General features: G+C 38.1%; 1 protein-coding gene across 1 annotated transcript; it reads right to left on the minus strand.

Annotated features, from left to right (window-relative positions):
• Positions 1 to 6,038: 6,038 nt before the first annotated feature.
• On the minus strand, positions 6,039 to 8,482 carry LOC146370736 (uncharacterized). Its single transcript, XM_084908380.1, has 4 exons — positions 7,500 to 8,482; positions 7,256 to 7,417; positions 7,043 to 7,138; positions 6,039 to 6,756 (listed from the first exon to the last, which is right to left on the minus strand). The coding sequence occupies exons 1-4, from the start codon at positions 8,475 to 8,477 to the stop codon at positions 6,448 to 6,450; spliced, it is 1,545 nt and encodes a 514-aa protein (XP_084764506.1). The 5' UTR covers positions 8,478 to 8,482; the 3' UTR covers positions 6,039 to 6,447.
• Positions 8,483 to 18,950: the final 10,468 nt, after the last annotated feature.

Below are 18,950 nucleotides of genomic sequence, written 5' to 3' on the forward strand. Positions count from 1 at the left end.
AGAAAAGAAAACAGAATCACATCTGAATGACACAACACCAGCAAAAGCTCAAATACAGATAATATATTACTCAAACAGATGACTCAGACAGTACTTAAACATCATGCATCACCTGTCTCTAAAACATTCAAAAACTTTCATGTACTGACAAGTAGTGATATGTCATGAGCGAAAGCCATTTGGGAGCCAAAAGAGCTGGCACTTCTTTGGGAGTTGTGCCACAAGAGCCGGCTCTCTGAAAAGAGAAAAGACTTCCCATCATTACTGACAAGATCTGAGGTAGAAAAAGCAAGTGAGACAAATTTGTTATTTGGAAAGAACTACAAGCTAAGATACGTTTTTAACATCAAGTGGTTGAACTGGTTGGAATGTACTAGGTGGTGCATCACTCATGCGCTCTTTAATTTGGCCATAGGGTAACTTAACCACTACTTTAAAGTAACTGCTCTCCAACAAAGTCTAACCTCTCGTTTGGGCATGAGGCGAATTCCTAAAGAGGGAGAGTCCCATTCTAGATGTTCAAGTCTCTGTATCTCTTTCTTTTGTTCTCCTTTGATAGAAGAACACAAGAAAAAGAAAAAAAAGAAACATCTGAATGACACAACAGCAACAAAAAAATCAAACAATTTCAAAAAAGATTTGGACAAACTGCACAGCTCAGTCCAAGCTGACCTCAGCTGATGTCACGTGCATATAGAGCTGACCGAGTTTCCTTCCATATGTGCTAGACGCTTCACACTGACGGTTATCAGGTTTGAAGGGGCCCCCTCTAAAGTATACTGAAGAAACAGCATGGACCTACCCTCTTGCCCACTGCAGCAGGTGCCATGGGAAAGTAATGTAGTAAGTAAAACTGTATTCATATAGCATCTATTAAGATATAAAAATCACAAAATTCTTCACAAGAGCCAGCTACGTGAAAACCAAAACAAGAGAAATTATTAGAACTATCACACTCCACAGCCTTTCTGGGAAGGTCTGTGCCAGAGTACTGCAGAGTCCATCTGTTGAATGTTGAATGTCAGATTCAAGAGGAACAATGCCGTTTTCACTGGGGTTTCTTATGTGGATTCCTTTGAGAATGCAAGTTATGTGGCCATTATTATGAGCCACTTGACTGCTGTACAGCCACAGTGGTAGGCTTGTTCTGCATTGGTGGTTGTAAGTCAGACCAATTCCCAGTGGGTGATGGACTCCAGCAGGACTCAGTGTCCCAGCAGATGAGCAAAAGTCTGTTGATGCATATCACAACACTTCACTCCACACCCAACTCTGCTATGAAACTGTAAATTAGATGGGAGCAGAGTGGTTTAAAAAAAAAAAAACCCCACCTTGATCACTGAAATTAAAATCTGAGTTTGCTTCTGTCACAGACTCAAATGAGTCCTCTTAGTCGACTGAACTGTTCACCTCTGCAGGAGAGACTGCAAAAAATATAGTGAGAAATGTGTTCATCTTGAACCAAGGAAATATTAATGCTATCAAAAGTACAAAAGTAAATATTATCAGAAATGTTTTAGTAAATTCTGGTTACTTTTCCATTTCGTTCCAAAGCTATTTTAGAAACAATTCTTTTACTGCTGGCACAGCTCTGTTTATTAGGACCTTCATGTTTACGGTCCCTTTCTGTTTGAGATGTTAAAGCACAGGATGCAGTTTCTCAACACATTTTCCTCTAGTCATTATCCTCTAATGTCAGGCCTATATTCATGGTTTTCATGTACATACATTAATAGCTTGAAGCTCTAAATTTGAGGTATATTGACCTCAATAAATATTACTGTTGTGTTACTTATTTTTGAGTCCAAAATAAACACCCAGGTGTTTTATGTTTCTGCAATCTTAAAATGAATGAATCGCTGGTTCTGCATCATTCAAACCACAAACAACTAAAATTGATGACTGAATAAAAATACATTTGTTTTAATTTTTCTAATTTTAATTAATTAATTCATTTTTTTTTTTTTTTATGTTTTTATTTTAATATAGACATTTCTGACCATTATAAGTGAGTTACACCAAATGTAACAACACCCCTCAACAAAGAGAAGTATGTTTAGAAAGGTGTTTACAGAATTTTGATGGTGTGTCTTTTTTGTTAGCAATATCGATGTAGGGTTTTGTAAAAATAAGTGAAAGTATAAAGATTACTTTTATAAACAAATATATTTCATCATTAGATTAAAAAAAATGCCTCATGGCGAGATAAGGTTGAATAAAGTGCACTGAGTGCCTGAGGAAGTTTTGATGTCTTCAGCTCAGTAGCATCACCTGAGTTTGTCATCCTCACTTTGTCTGCTAAAGCACCAGTGAGCCACCACTAACATAAATCAACATGCAAGCAGGATGGTGAAAGTAATTCTCTGTCACACATACAAACACTCAGAATATGTTTGTTTGTTTGTTTTTCATAGTAAGCAAGTTTAGAGGTATCTCAATCTTCTTAGTTCCACCAGGAAACAGGGTGAAGATGCACGTGTATCTGCCTTCAGGGCAACATTGGATAATTGGAGAGTTCCATTTTTGTCATTAAAAATTACGACATATTTAAATCGATCATCATGTCCATTGACAAACTGTAGTGCATTTCTGGGTTGGGTAGTAATAAAATTGTCATTGTGAGGTTTTTCTCTTGTCCTTCTCTGCCAGGTAATCTGCGTCAGGTCATCGTTGGTATCAATGACATGACACGGTAAAATAGCGGTACCTCCCTGAACTACTGTCACACTTCCGCCAATCACCTGGAGAGCTGTAAAGAGAAACACTATTAAAGAGAGGAACTAGGAAAACCAGAAACAGGGGACCCAAGAAGATTTACAGGTTTAAACACTAAAGTATGAAAACATTTTTCCATTGCTCTCATTTTTTTTACTAACTTCCCACATTATTGTTCAACAAAGCAAGGTAAAACCAATAGGCCCTAGATGTGTGGGACTGAGTCTGAGAGTAAAACAATGTGAAAGTTCATCTTCATCATGAAAAATTTCTTTAGTTATCCAAATTTAGTTAGGGCTCAAACCGGTGTCTACAGGCATACTGAGAAACTCTAAGCTAAGGCAAATTTACAAATTTCACACATATATGAAGCATTGAAATTCTAACTGAGAAAGTAATCAAGCTTAAGTGTGAATTGATTTGCTGCATTGATGGAACTGTTCAACTTATAAACAGTTCAGAGACTTTCAGAAACACAGGGAGGCATAAAACTGTCACAGTCCCTAGGTGTTTGACTCAGTGTTTTGTTTTTCACTCTTTATTTTTTCAGTATAATTTATTATTGGGTTCTTTTTTTTTTTTTTTTTTTTACATTTTTTTATTCTTTTCTTTGCTGCTTTATGTTGATCTCTATGATATTGCATATTGAGTCTTTAGTTCTTGTGAGTTTTAGTTATTGAGGATTTTCTGGAGCTTGTTGTCTTTCAGTTTTCTGTCAGTTCCCCCTGTACTCTCTCTGACCCTCTGTTAGTCTTGGCTCTGTGTTTGCCTCCATTCCAGTTTAATATCTTGTTAATATCTTGTTCCCTTGTTTAGTTATGCTTTGCTTCCTGTTTAATTTTGGTGTGTTTATAATTTTGCTTATTTTGCCATTTTTTGAAGTAGCTTCAGATTTATTTTATTTGTTTTTTCTTACCCTCTCCCCGATTACCTCTTGTGTATTTATAGCTCGAATCTCAGAAATCAGAGCCGACGAGACAAGGGGGAGCAAAACCAGACACACTTATATAAAGCGCCTTGAGGTGACTGTTGTTGTGTTTCGGTGCTATATAAATAAAATTGAATTGAATTGAACACTCACACAGGACAGAGACTATCAAAGTAAAACGGGAAATGCAACAGGTATGCACAGACATGAGCTTAACTCTAAGACATCAGACATGGCAACAGGGAGGGAACACAGAGACGTTGGACCAGGGCAGGCACAGAGACACAGAACAAAAGGAGCTCAAAATCAAAAAACAGATACCAAACCCTAAGAACAAGATAATCCTAACAAGAATTAACTTGAAACATAAGATAGGCAAGGCAAGGCAAGTTTATTTGTATAGCACATTTCAACAACAAGATTGAATTGATTTAAAATTGATTAAAACAAGCAAACAAACAAACAAACAAACAAAACAGTATATAAAATCAAAAATCAAAACAGATAAAATCAGAACAGTAGATAAAATCAGTAGTTAAAATGTAAGTTTTGAAATTTAAGCTTAAGTGCGGATTTGGTGCTTTATTTAAATGCAGCTGAGAATAAGTGAGTCTTCAACCTGGATTTAAATAAACTGAGTGTTTCAGCTGATCTGAGGCTTTCTGGGAGTTTGTTCCAGATATAAGGAGCATAAAAGCTGAATGCAGCTTCTCCGTGTCTTATAATAATCAAAACCAAAACCACTTAGTCCACAGGCTCAGGACCATAACACATTCATAAAATCTATTCTGCCAGCAGAGAATCAATATCATATTATGACATTTATTAAGTATCTAAATGAATTTAATAAACTATTTAAAATGTGTTATACATTTTTTGCTGCCAATAGAAAAAGAAAAGGAATAAAATCAGGGAAACACTAAGACATTACACAGTATTAAAAAAATAAATAAAAAATTACACCTTCCCACTGTCGTGCACAGGGGTCCAAGAGATATTTTAAGAATTGTGAAGTTATTTTCTGCATAATCGATTGTTCAGTTACAGCATAAGTTGCCATAGCAAGCTATAGCAGTAGGTAGTGAACCAGAAAATCCAGTGTTAACCCTGAAGTTACCCAGATAAGCCAAAATCAGACATATGCACGTAATTGTATTATAGGCTTAGGCCTCTAGATTTAAAACAAGGTATTAACACAATGAAAAGTTTCCATGGATATGAATGGGTTACTTTTTGGTTGTCTTGGTTATCTTTAAAAAAAAAATAATAATAATATTTTTTGGATCAATAATAAACTCCAGTAAGGAGCACCACTCGTAAAGCATGGGAGAGTCTGTGGAGGTTTATTACTGGAAAACAATTTCAGTTCTCAGCACAAATGTTTCTGGCAATCTGTACATTCTGCAGCTGTGGACTGTTGTAGAGCCCTTTGTGTGACCCTGAGGGATGAGGGATGTTTGTGTCACAGGAAGAGATGTTTATTATTGAGATTATGTCGACTTTCCTCGGACTGACTTTTATTTACTTCACTTTAAAAAAAAAAATGCTGTATGCATCCTCCTTTTATTTAGTTTAGTTAGTCTTGTTAAAGTAAGTACTCAATGTTTACTTATTTGCTGGTAATATGTGGGCAATACAAGACGAGTTAATTTATATGTATTTATATCTTTACATGATTATTAGCATATGCCTACACTGTAAAACCTGAAAAGTTATGTTAACTCAAATGATTTGGGGAAACCGATTGCACCAATTGATTCAAGTTTTATAACTTAAACAGTTTTGGGTTATTTAAGTACTTTATTAGAGTCCCGAGAACCCAAAGCAAATATGATAATGTAACTCAAATGCATTATGTTTATTTACTCATTGTTTTTAGTATGTTTTAACTTAAACCATTAAATTTGTTGTACTAAGATGCTGTATTTATTCAAACTTATTTAAAGTGTTACATGCTCATATTCAAATTAAGTTAAATTAACTTAAATAGTTGTATTTAAACAACTTAATCCAATTGGGGAAACCGATTGCACCAAATGGTTCAAGTACTATTAACACAAAACCAAGCTATTGTTCTTTCCATTCAGTTTTTGTTAACTTTAACTGCAGAGAAAATACAGAATGAATACAACCATACTTTGAGTCATAACCTATGACTGCTAAAGCCATTATCAAACAAACAAATAATTAGTAATTTTAAAAGTGTGCTTTTGGGAATTTTGAATGTTTTTTGTGGCATTTTGAAAATCAATTAAATATACAAAACACAAATTTAGTAATGTAGACCTGCTACATAGGTGTACATCATAAAAAAAAACAATAGTCTAGGCAATTAGAGCCATAACAATCACAATTTTAAGTAACATTTAGTATAATAATGAAATCACATGCACTACAGCAATGCAACTATAGAAAACAGCTGAACTAACAAAAAATATTCTCAAAAGTATTTGTGGCTTCTCAACAGTTTTGCCCAGACCTCGAATCAAGTAAACTGGCACTCATCACACAATTAAAAAATAAAGCTTGAAAGTATACTGTACATATTGACTAATTATCAGTTATCTTCCAAAAGATTTCCATGTAACTAAAATGTGTTTTTAGAAATAAGCTTAAGATTACACACTATGTAAAGATTTTTTTCAATCACAAACAAAACGTCAAATATGGATTGTCTCCTTATTCTTAGCTTTCTCCACATTGCTTTTTAGAAAGCTAATTACCCTGAACAAATAAAACTATTGAAGCCATTCACAGATAACTGAAAAAGCACGACTATACTGACAGTGAAAAACAAACATCATCTACACAAGCTCATTTTTTAGTGTCTGCAATTTTGGTTTTAGTTGCTTTCTCTCATCGTCTAGCTTCAGCAACACTACTTGAATGAACTCAAAAAAGCCAGTACACTTCTCAGGATAGTTCAGATGCAGAGCATAGATTAGCCCAAACAAACACACCAGGGCATCAGTCCACGAGTGATGAGTCATAACAACCTGATCTTCAAGTACTATGAACACTTGGCGTGGTGAGAAAGGAACTCCTCCAGGCACCTCCTCTTCATCGACATCAGCAACCAGAGCAATTGTGGCTTCATAGAACTCAATTTCCTCCTATAATACAGAGTGCACAATTATTCATCTGTAATATCTCTGTTAAAAGTATAAATACAAATGGTCAAGCACCTTTCATCAGTTTTTCAAATTCTATATATCATAACATGTTTTAAATTGACAGTGAAGGTTCATTTTTCATTCATCCAGTCAAATCAAGGATGAAAGAAGTTTATAAGTCATTCAACTTCACGTCTTCAACTTTCAACCCAAGTCCAGATGACTTATAAACTCCTTTCAACCTTTTTTAAATTCAAATGTGCAAATTATTGTAATACCCAAGTACCTTGCATGTTTTGAAAATCTCTGAAGAATCCTCCTTGAGGTACATTGGTAGGCCGGCCAGAGCTGCTGTTCTAGTTGCATAGATGTCGTTTTTGTCCTAAAAAATAAATAAATAAATAAAATACATGTATATATATATATATATATATATATATATAAACATAACAATGGCAACTGCCAAGCAAGCAGAATAATAATTAGTATTTTTAAATACCTGTTTTCCATATGCCAACAAAAGCTGCTCCATCCTTTCACCAACCTGTCCAGTTTTCCTCTTTTTGTAAAGTCCAATCAGCTGAGGAGCATAATCATCCAGTGCAGCATAAAACACATGTGGCAGATTCTGATTGGTGATCCGATGAAATTCAAAGTAGAGCTGAGGAGAATTCCAAAAATATTATAAGCAAAACACAGCATACTATATGAGCAGTAAATGTTATATACGTAGTTGTACTTACTTGTGTCTCATGAAAGAGTGCTGGCCATCTGTCCTTGAGCTCTGATACAGGAGGAGAAGTGGTGACAATCTCTTCACGCCGGAGGGCAAAAGTGCGCATCATATGCTGATGAATGAGAGGGATGTCTCTTTCTGCTGAGGTCTTCTTGAACTCCTCTACCATCTCAAGTCTTCTGGTTTCCAGAGACTCCCTTGTTTCTCCAGAAGGATAAGAAGGAAGGAAGTTGACCTCACCTCTCCTAGGTCTTTTAATATTGGCCCTTGGTGAAGCTCCATCTGGGTTTGTTCTGCTGCGCTTTCCAGCATTCACAGCAACATCCATGATGCCAGCTTTAGCCAACTTCTTTCTTTGGTTTCCCATTTTATATCTCAGGCTATTCTTCCACCCTTCCCACCCAGTGTCAGAATTCCTCTCTTTCAGACAGGGATGTTTTCTAACTAAAGCTTCTGCAGCCTTGCCAATTTGTGTTATACTAGGGTATGCTTTTAGTTTGTAGATTTCTTCCCCCATTGTCTCAAGTATGTTGTGTTTTTGATCTCGTGTCAGTGTAATTACTTTCCCATCTTTATCAAATGCTGCATTACCCTCTCTTAATACATGTTCCACTTCATAAGAAAATGGCGGAACAATAAAAACTTCTGGCCATCTACTAATACGCTCTGGTGAATCTATGGTATCAGTGCTATCAGTCTGAAGGATTGTGTCATCAGTGCTCGTTGAAATCCGGTCCAGCTCAACTAACCTGACAACTTTAACAGATGCTATAGCTGGCAGGTCTTCTATTTTAACCAAATTACACAAGGCATTATCAAAATCTGGGTCATGAAACTGAAGCCGAAAGTCAAAAGTAAAATTTAGCCTAGATTTGATCTCATCTATGAGGGCTTGCACACTGTTTGGACGAGATGGCAAAATAAGTTTTTCAGCGTTATCCTTATCAAGGATGACCCTTAGCTTCAATATTCCTGTTGCCTCCATCTGAATTTGTTATTTCTGTAACAGACAGGTTTCACATATTATAGTGGCATTTTAATGCATGTTTGTGTTTACAGTTATTTACAAAATATTAATTGTGCAAAAATATAAAAACATTTATGTGAATACAAAAAAACTGAATAGATGAATTACCTTTGCATTGGTTCATAAATTGGTGGAATCAGCTGATATCTCAGTTCTGTTTCTTTAGTCAGACACTGGAATGAAATGGTTTGTTGTTAGAATGAGTTCATTTGCTATCTTGTAAGCAACATGCGGCATGTGGTCAGAGATTTTACACTGTGACGGAGACCCCTCTGTTGATTCTCTGCTACTTCATATGAACGCAAGTGCTCAACGTAATAAGTGTCATAGTCTTTCAAGAGAAAATAAATGTTGTTTCTGATGAGCAGTACATTAAGAATCTCTTTGAACTCTGGCAATGCAGCATAAGCACCTGTGCATACAAACATGCCAATTGCAAAGTTTGTGCCATTAATTGTAACCTTTTTTGTTGCATATATTGTGTCACTGTCTGCAATACCTGAAATAAATAATTGTGTATCTGCAGGTAATGATGAAATGTACAAAGACTCCATTTTGGATGTTTGCACAGGTGGTTTGAAAAACGTTGATGAGGACAAATAAAAAGCCATCATGCTTTGATGTCTCTCTGCCAAAGTTTTTAGTACATTTTTGTAGTTGTGAGTGTCATGAATTATTTTTTTGAAAACCTTGTGCTTTCCCTCAAATCTCATTGTCCAAAGATGAACTAAGGGACCAAAGCACTTTATTAAGTGCGGGTAATGCTCGATGTAATGATGCTTTGGCCTGAATCGAACATTAGGAAACACTTCCTGAAAGAGTTGTCTGTGATCTAATATTTTACAGGCCATGTACTGAATGGTCTCGTCACTAAAAGTATGAGACATGGCAAGCTGAACTACGTCCTTTAAATCCATTAGCACTTCCCAAAAAGTGTCTCTTTCTGGAACTTTGGAGCCAATGAGAAGAGGCAACAGTCTAAGAAGGGCATGATTTTCATGCCCGTTCCCACCAATGGTCCCTCGCCTGGCAAAATTTGAGGGTATTGGATGAGGCCGATCAACTTTGTCAGAATGTTGGTAGGGAAAGCGCAGAATTGCTCTGTTTAAGTCACATCATAGGTGACATTGTATCAGTTTAAGTCATGCAGATCCCGACGTTGCCCATTCCTGTAGACTGTCTGTGGATGCTGCTTCATTCCCCGCCTGAAAATTCTGTAATTCAATAATGATTCCATGGTAACTTTTAGCGTTGGGGGGGTTTACAGGTAAGTGATGCAAAGATTTATATGTCTCAATCGGGGGCAGTAAAGTACTTCTAAACAACTGCAGAACAAGTGCTAGGCTGGCTGGACCCATACCTGATGTCAGTTGAAATCATAATGTGGTCTGGGTTGGTCTAGCAGGTGCAAATGCCACACACCTCGAAACATTAACTTGGGAGATGGTCGAAAACACAATCTAACAACTTATTTTTCGTCTGTATCTCTAACACTTCTTTAGCATTTGCTATAATTAGGGTCATTTCTACTGTGAGGTTTGTGTGTTGGAAATACAGAAACTGTGTCAGTGATTTACTATTTTAAACATTGAAAATGGGCCGGTGCCTGATGCCCAAATACCTAATGCATCCAACCCTGTGTCCCTTATTTCAACATTTTTCAAATATATTATGGCCTTATGTTCTTAACCTATTTTCTTTATAATGGTGAGGCGACCCTTTACTCTGTGTATTAGCAGGTGTCCCCAGTCAGGGCCTGTATTAGACACTACAAGACCCCAAGCATTATAATAACATCTGCCTGTCATTTGACTGTGCTGATATCTCCTTATTTTAAAAAAAGAGAAAAACTGCTTATGAAGGTTCCTTTTTTTTTTTTTTGCCTGTCCCGTTTGGTTCTTTAGCCATCAGAATTCAATTCAATTCAATTCAATTCAATAAAACTTTATTGATCCTAATTGTTGACCCCGAAGGAAATTGGGTTAAGGCTGCCGAGAATTGTTGTCTGACGGCCAACAAGTTACCTAACGGATTTACTTTACCAAGTGGATCATCACGGCCTTGCAGTATTGGTCTATTTGATCGACCTTTGTTTTATTTTATTTTATTTTATTTTATTTTATTTTCAGTTGTTACAGACAGGACAGGCATGGTTGGGGGATAGGAAAGGGAGAAAGAAAGAGAGGAAGGAAAAAGAAAAACAGAGGAGAAGAGGGACAGTAAGAAAGGGCACTTAAAACGAAAATATCTCCCTGATCACCTGTTGAGAGAGTAAGAAAAAAAAAGAGAAAACAAGCAAAAAGAGTAAATGGACTGATTCTTATATAGCGCTTTTCTACTCTCCCGGAGTACTCAAAGCGCCGTATACAACATGCCTCATTCACCCATTTGCACCCACTCATACAAGCACTTCTAAACACAAGTGCAAACTTAAGTACATTCACACTCTGATGAACGCATCAGAGGGCAACTTGGGGTTAGTATCTTGCCCAAGGATATTTGGCATGCAGACTGGGGAAGCCAAGAATCAAACAACTAACCTTCCGATCAGTAGCTGAACTGCTCTACCACCTGAGCCACAGCCACTCTACAAGCAGCATAATAAACAAAACACCATCGCTTTAATCTAGCTAGGTGTAAATAATAGTACTAGATATTGAATGTTGTTGTGCAGCACGCAGGACTGACAGCGCACAATGTGCTTTGAGGTAGCAGCGAAGAAAGGTGTAGTTTTTGTCAATGAACAGCGAATACCCGTGTGCACACCTGTGAGCACACCTGTGTGGACCAGCAAGCTTGTATTCAAAAGATTTATCTATGTAATGATCTGCTAGGGGTGTGGGGAGCCATGGCCCCATCCCCCCAGGGCATGAAGCAGGCATCGAGGAGATCCAGGCCCCAGACATCCAGAGGCTCCCAGAGTGCAAGAGCCCAAGGAGTATCATTGGAGGGGCATCTGTGCCACCCTCCTGGGAAGAGCTGAAGAGAGCCCCAAATGAGGGGTCACCCAGCAGCCACGGAGTAGAAGCCAGGGTTTTTTTTTGTTTGTTTTTTTATGTATATTCAAACATAACTGAAGATTAGCTCTGAAATTGCCAGCTCTGGCCATGGATCACAAAAGCTGAGAGGAGGGTGATTGGCTTAATAGTCACAGGAAGAACTGGACCGAGTGACTGACCTGGTTAAATAGTGGAAAATGAAATCATATAGGATTTTCTGATCCTGAATCAATGAAAACGTGAATTTCAATGATCAGCCAGACAACCGTTATAAAACTGCAAGGCATCTGCAATGCCTCAGGAGAGGAGTCTATCTCATCTCTGCAGGGTACAGAAACCTTCTGAGCCTTCTTAAATTATAGAAGAAACATTTATTGAATAGAAGAAACATTTATTGAAATAGCTCACAAAAAAGTTTTCATTTGTGGAGACTTCAATATTGATTTGCTAAACCCAAATAAACATATAACCACTGAGGAATTTATAAACACAATGCACTGTATGAACCTATTCCCTAAAATTACTAGACCTACCAGGATTACATCACATTGTGCAACTCTCATAGACAACATTTTTACAAATGACATTGAAAATAAGACTGTAAGTGGACTCCTGATTAACGACATAAGTGACCATCTTCCAATTTTTACAATCTATGATAGGAATTACAAGATCAATAAAATGGACAGTAAAAAAGAGTACAGACGAGTAAGAACAGAAGAAAGAATGAATGCATTTAAAAAAGATTTATTGAAAGAAAACTGGGGTGAAGTATATCAGGAACAGGACGTTAATAGTGCTTATAATGAATTCCTTAGAATATTTACATTACTGTACAATACCAACTGTCCAATAAAGCAATATAGTAGGAAACATAAATATATGGACTGTCCATGGATAACAAAAGGTCTGCAAAATGCATATATAAAGAAAAATGCTCTATACAGAGAGTTCTTAAGAACGAGAACTAAAGATGCTGAAATCAGATACAAAAGATATAAAAATAGGTTAACTAATATACTTAGATATAGTAAAAAGGAATACTATAAGAAGCAATTAGTTATAAATAGAAATAATAATAAAAGATTATGGGAAATCCTGAACAGTGTTATAAAATGTGGGACTGGACAAAAGAACTATCCCAAGTATTTCATTTGTAATGACCATGAAGAATACAATATGGATGTTGTGGCAAATAGTCTCAATGAATTCTTTGTAACTGCTGGACCAAATTTAGCAAGAACAATCACTCATCCTGGGAAAGCACAGGAAAAACCGGATACACTGATAGACAGAAATCCATATTCTATGTTTCTCACAGCCGTTGATGAAAATGAAGTTTTTGAAATTGTCAAAAAATGTAAAAATCAGAAATCTTTGGATTGTAATGATATTGATATGATAGTGGTTAAAAGAGTTATTGAGGCTATTATAACACCATTTACATACATCTGTAATTTATCATTTCAAACTGGTCGATTTCCAGACAGAATGAAAATAGCAAAAGTTATACCTCTATACAAATCTGGAAACAAACACCATTTCACAAACTACAGGCCTGTCTCTTTACTACCTCAATTCTCAAAAGTTCTTGAAAAACTGTTTAAAAACCGACTGGAAAAATTTATAGATAAACATAAACTACTCACTGAGAGTCAGTACGGATTCAGATCAAGCAGATCAACATCATCGGCACTATTAGATTCAATAGAATACATCACAAATTCCATAGACAAAAAGCAATATGTGGCTGGGTTATTCATAGACTTGACAAAGGCATTTGACACTGTTAGGTTTTGTATTGTTGATTGTCATTTATGCTTAGAAATATCTACTTATATATGCTTAGAGTTTTATAATTCGTTTTAGATTGGTAGAGGTTCGATCCTTAATAGTCTGCAAACTTTGTGTGCATTCCACTCTGGGAGCATGGGAAGAGGTCGTACCTTGTCTTATTGTTTTATGGTAGGATAAACGTATCTATATCTGTTTTAGTCTAAGTGCCTTTTGTTTAGATGAACTGCTGGACTTCCAGACCAGCAGGTTTAGGGAAGTCATTTATGGGGTCACACTCTGACCCCCCGCCACACACACACACACACACACACACACACACACACAAAGGCAAGGTACTCTTTGTGTGTATGTATACGTCGTATGTTAATGAACCTATGCATATTCATGTAACCTCAATAAAAGAGCAGTGTTACGGGGGAGCGGACGAGAGTCTGACGGAGGTCAAGTGGTGGAACGACACTTGGCTCCAGGCAGGTCTCCCTCATGCATGAGTAACAAGAAGAACTTTGCCTACTTGGTGTTCAATGCTTTTGCTGTGTTTTTAAATTGTCTCGTTCCAGCGGTGGGCCTGTGCTAGACAGACCCAATATTAATTGGTCCTTCGAGCCGGATCCCTAGAATTGACATTCACCGAGGGGAAAAAGAGACACGCCGAAAGACGTCAGCCAGGACGTATAGAAGTTCCTGTAGTAAAGTCCCGAGACGTGAGAATTTGTCATCGGGCCGGTGGATTAGCTGTCTGTTTTTTCTCCTCGCTGGATGGTGATTGACGGGATTCGAGATTAATGCAAGAGCAACACCAAGTAAGTACGGTACAAAGAAGAGCGCTGTAGCTGCGCGGGTTCACGCGAGCACGGTCGTGCGGGTTTCACGCGGACCTGAGCCGTGCGGTTAATCGCAGGCTTATAAACAAAAGAGAGCGACGCCTATGCCGTGCGGTTTCACGCAGGCAGGTGCATCTCAGTGACTGCGCGGGTACACGCGAGTCCAGGAGCTCAACGGCCGTGCGGGTTCACGCAGGCTGGGGAAAGTTATAGGCCTATTTTGTGTTGTTTGTGTACGTCTGTGTCAGTTGTTAAAAGTAATCTGCATTAAGCTTAGGGTTGCTCAAATTCAGTACAATGACATATGAGGTGAAGTGATATAGGTAAATATTTAAACTAATGATGTGCATAGAGGCACTTGACCTGTGTGAAAGACTGTCGTCTTATTATGAGCCATTGTTGAGATATAGAGCACACCTGCGAAAACAACTAATATGCTGAACCCTGTATAAAACAGCTAAAACTACTTGATGGAGAAGCTGAATTGAATATGAAAGTGCAAGTCTTTGCCAATGTGTGGGGCAAAGCACGCAACCACTGTGTGAGGTTGCGTTGTGGTCTCTTTTGAGCTGATTAGCAAGCTACACATTATCAGATCGAGAGCTGGCTGAGAACTCCTCAAAAAGAGGAAAAAAGAGACAAAATTTACATTGTAGATGAAAAATAATCATAGGAAAAAGGTTTTGTGTTGATCAGCCAAGAACAACCACAATCTCATTTTCTGCTTTTAAGAAAGGACAGTTCACAAAAACAGAGAAAGAGAGATGTGTGTTGATTAAGCAGTGATAATAATAATGTAAATGTCTTAGTTTGTCACTTTCAGGTGAACAGCAGACCTGAATCAATTTTCCACATGCAGCGGTCGGAAGAAAGTCATAGTTTAACATCATTGGAAACATTCAGGCCAAGTTTCTGGCTGACTTATTTACAGCACCATGTCTCTCAAACTCTCAAGCGAGCTCTCACTCCTCCCTGAAGACAAGGAATGCAGCTCCAAAGAGCAATAACACGGCAGATAAAGAGACAGCAGCAAAGTCCTGAGCAAAGAGTCCCAGCAAGCAGCAGCAGTGTGGACAAACAGCATCAGAGAAGAAGAGCAAACCCATCATCCTGCCTGATTGGATGAATGGCACTGTGTTTCCAACAAGCTGCAACTTCACTGTGCATGTGACAAGAACATTTGAGGAGAACTGAGGAGACTGTTGGAGTTTGACATTTGCCACCTTTGGAGTAAAATGGCAAGAAGAGACAGTGGAACACAGGACGAAGCTGAAAGAGAACTGCCGGCTATTGGACTGTTGAAGTGGGAGAGGACACAGAGTGAGAGTAAGTAGAACACAGAGGAATGCTGTTATTTAATGTGGGAAATCTAAATTTGGGTTAGCAAACCTGGGGAAAAGAAAACTGACTGCTTAAGTTGGAAAATTGAGAAGGAGTCTGAAACACTGCAAAAAAGAAACATATACAAAATCAAACACACAAGCAGAACATGCATTAACCCTACTAACACAAACACGAGAGAGCTCATGAAGATTAGACAACATCTTAAGCATGTGAGTCTGTTTATCATCTTGTCCAAGTCACTTAGTGTGATGAGAAGTGATGCAAAGATTAGTGGACTCATAGCACATCAGTTAAGAAATGATCAAATATAGCAGAGAAATGTGTAGGAAAGGCAGCTTTAAGAACATGCCCTGCTGGAGATGCAGCTCCACAGACATTGATTAAACCTGCCTAATAACACAAACACACATGCAATGAAGATCAGTTTGTTATCTATCATCAGTGTTAAAATAGTGTAAATTTAACAGACACTTGTTATCAAATACTGAATTTATCCAATGCTGACAATTAACTCTCTAGGTTGCAGGACAACAGTTTAATTTTTGTGAAACATAAAAAAAAAAGAGATTCTGGTTTGACCAACCAGTGATCAGACAATAAATTTAGTCGTTGATATAGTAAATTGGGAGATGCTTCCTGCTTGATTGATGCAGCACAAGTAATTTACTGTATGAGGGAAATTCTATTTTTGTGATAACATTTTGAACATGCATTTCTGTTGTCCTGTCAACTTAGTGGGTTAATAGCTGATATGCAAATTAGTTGATCGTTCTTAGATTAAGGAAAGGTGACTGAATTCTAGCACAAGTGAATGGGATGTGTTGGAGTTTGTTGTGTGTTGAGTGGAGACTCTAAAACACTGAGTTTCCTGTTTTGATGTGCGAGTGAATCCTGTACCTAGATACACAACTCTGAGTACGTCAGAACAAACTTCTTTTGTGAAGTGCATGACAACATGTCACATGTTTTATGAAGGGAAAAAGGAAAACTGAATAAAATGGGTGTGTATGGCCTAAATGAGTGAAGAGCACAGACCTGGGGATTAAACTCATAGCTAATAAGACATTAGGCTTATGTTGTGTGTTGTGCAGCTGATGGTTGGTTTGGAGTTAATCTAGCTGATGATTTTTCTTTTGTTGTGAAGTTGAGCCTGCCAATTAGTATGATGGTATGATAAATCATGCTAATGGTATGATTTACCCTCCTGAGATGAGGAGCTTGTGTCATGACTTAACAAGGCCTTTTTATTTTGATACTTTCACAGTGCACTGAAAGTTTTGTTCGATAATCTCTATTGAGCAGATCTGCACGGTTAGAACAGAAAGCGCTGTACGACACGTCATCGAGAAAATTGTTACAAGTGAGCTTCTCCACATTAAAATGGGCTCAGGAGAAAGTCACTTTTCTGGGGACAATTAGAAAGTAAGTTCCTGTCCAAAAAGGATTCAGCGATGTAATCCGAGCTAAAGTTCTTCTTTTTCTTTTTGAAATGACGTCATTTTGCTGAGAGTGGAAACGTAATGCGACAATCGATTCCACTATCAGCAAAGAAAGAAAGAATGAATGTATGAATGAATGAGTGAGAGAAAATAAAACTGACTGACTGGTAAAAGCTGACAAAAACTAACAAGACTTTACTGATGTAACATGACTGTGCGAAGTTAACCCCCACCTGACAAAGGTGCAGATGAATCTATGTGTGTTTCCTTTTACAGGAGCAGAAAGATGACAGCAACATTCGAGGTTGCGTGATGGTTTTACCTTTTAAATGCCATTTTCTGTGTCTGTGCATCTACCAGGGGGTGTTATTCACTACCTTGTGTTGCTCACAGAGACCACTGTGAGAAAGTGTGTATACACCTGCGCAGCGCTAACATTTGCATTTCTTTTCTACAGCATTACAGTTCTTCATGTGATTTATAACAGGACAACTAGTTAATGTGTTTCTACTACAGGATTTCTGGGTTTGTGTGTGAAGAAAACTGTGTTTATAGGTTATGAGTTGGTGATGCTGTTACACTGTGTTTTTGGGAAAATGTGAAGGTTACTTTGATGATGTGAATAACATTCTTTCCACAGCTATGGATGGCTAACTTTATGGTCTTTTTATGGCACCTCTGGAACCTGTCGACCTGCGCCTGCCCACCGGATGGTCAATGTGTATTGCTAATGTTTGTTTTTCTAAGAGTACATGTAGAGGATTCAGCAGAAGCGGACAAGTGACATGAGAAAAACAAATAAGAGATGCAGTGTTTATGGAATAGTTTATTTTGGGGCTCATTAGCTGGCCACTATTGAGCTCCTAGTGATTGATGAGTTGAGTGACTTTGCTTAAGGGTAGTCACCGATTACATTAATGTTGACTGAGTACATGGGATGATCCCTGTCTGAGGCAAATTATGGTAATAATTGTAGTTTACTGATTTGAGAAAACCTGCACATGATACTTGTCTTGCTGATGTTGAATGCTTTATTACTCTTATGATACAATTGTTTACAAGTGTGAAGTTTGATTTCACTTCCAAATCTTGTTTTCCAGGCCATGATGGTGTGTATGCAGGCTCCTGGCAGAGCCAGGTGTTAAGCAAACTTAATATGCAAAACACGCTAACATCTTTTATTGCAGGGTTATGGAGCTACTCCGGAGGAGACGCCCTGATGTTGCCTGGGACATGATCTAGCTAACCTTTTTCTTTAAGACAGGAATCTAGGGTTGATGAATTGACTCATGGGAGTGTCCATGCGTCAAGAGGAGGGGTCCAGGATTAACATGAAACAATGTTTTTTATGATTGTTGCAGTGATTTGTGTGATTAACCGTTCATTTACAGGTATTAAACCTATGCAAGTGGTGCATCCATGTTCAGATGAGGCTTTGATGGCCTATAAGTGAAGTTCACTGAACTAAAGAATGTGGGTTGATGATTGTTGGCATGCTCTCCAAATAGAAGTTTTCCCTCCTAGCAAGGGAATACAGGTGCAGCAGTCAGAGTATTGCTGAAAGGGATCTCCTGAGAAATCTTCAGAGGCCCAGTGAGAAGCAAGAACCATTCCAGGCATAGCTGACAGCCCAGGCAGTGGTTGAGGTCAAAGGTCAAGCTGTTTGGGGCCCATCATGAGATCAGACTTTGGAGCCACAGCAAGGACCACGAAACTGCGTTGGAATGAGATCTGTGCCAAGGGGGCCTTCCAGAGGCCAACAGAGGAGATTGTGGACAACAGACGGGGACCTGAAGGATGAGGGGAGCGTGCCAAGCTCCATCGACAGCGCAGAGGGAGTCTAAGAATGGCATCATGATTCTGTGAAAAGCACAGGAACCGGAAGCTATGGTGGTGATGACAGCAGTTTCCTATGAACATCACCTAATGCTGTGCCACTGTACTGTGCATACGATGACACTCTGAAGGCTGCTGGGATCATAACAGCAGTAAGATAACTGGACCCAGCACCCTTTCCACAGAGGGGTT

This window comes from Perissodus microlepis, chromosome 16 (genome assembly GCF_051167445.1).
Source record: "Perissodus microlepis isolate ML-2025 ecotype Zambia chromosome 16, ASM5116744v1, whole genome shotgun sequence".
Classification (NCBI taxonomy): domain Eukaryota; kingdom Metazoa; phylum Chordata; class Actinopteri; order Cichliformes; family Cichlidae; genus Perissodus; species Perissodus microlepis.

What these genes read in the sequence shown, in the direction of transcription:
- LOC146370736 (XM_084908380.1), bottom strand. Translation starts at nt 8,477, where the DNA reads ATGGAGGCAACAGGAATATTGAAGCTAAGGGTCATCCTTGATAAGGAT. An exon ending in TGTTGGCATATGGAAAACAG is followed by an intron (nt 7,139 to 7,255) that starts GTATTTAAAAAT and finishes TTTATTTTTTAG; the next exon opens with GACAAAAACGACATCTATGC. An exon ending in AGATTTTCAAAACATGCAAG is followed by an intron (nt 6,757 to 7,042) that starts GTACTTGGGTAT and finishes TCTGTATTATAG; the next exon opens with GAGGAAATTGAGTTCTATGA.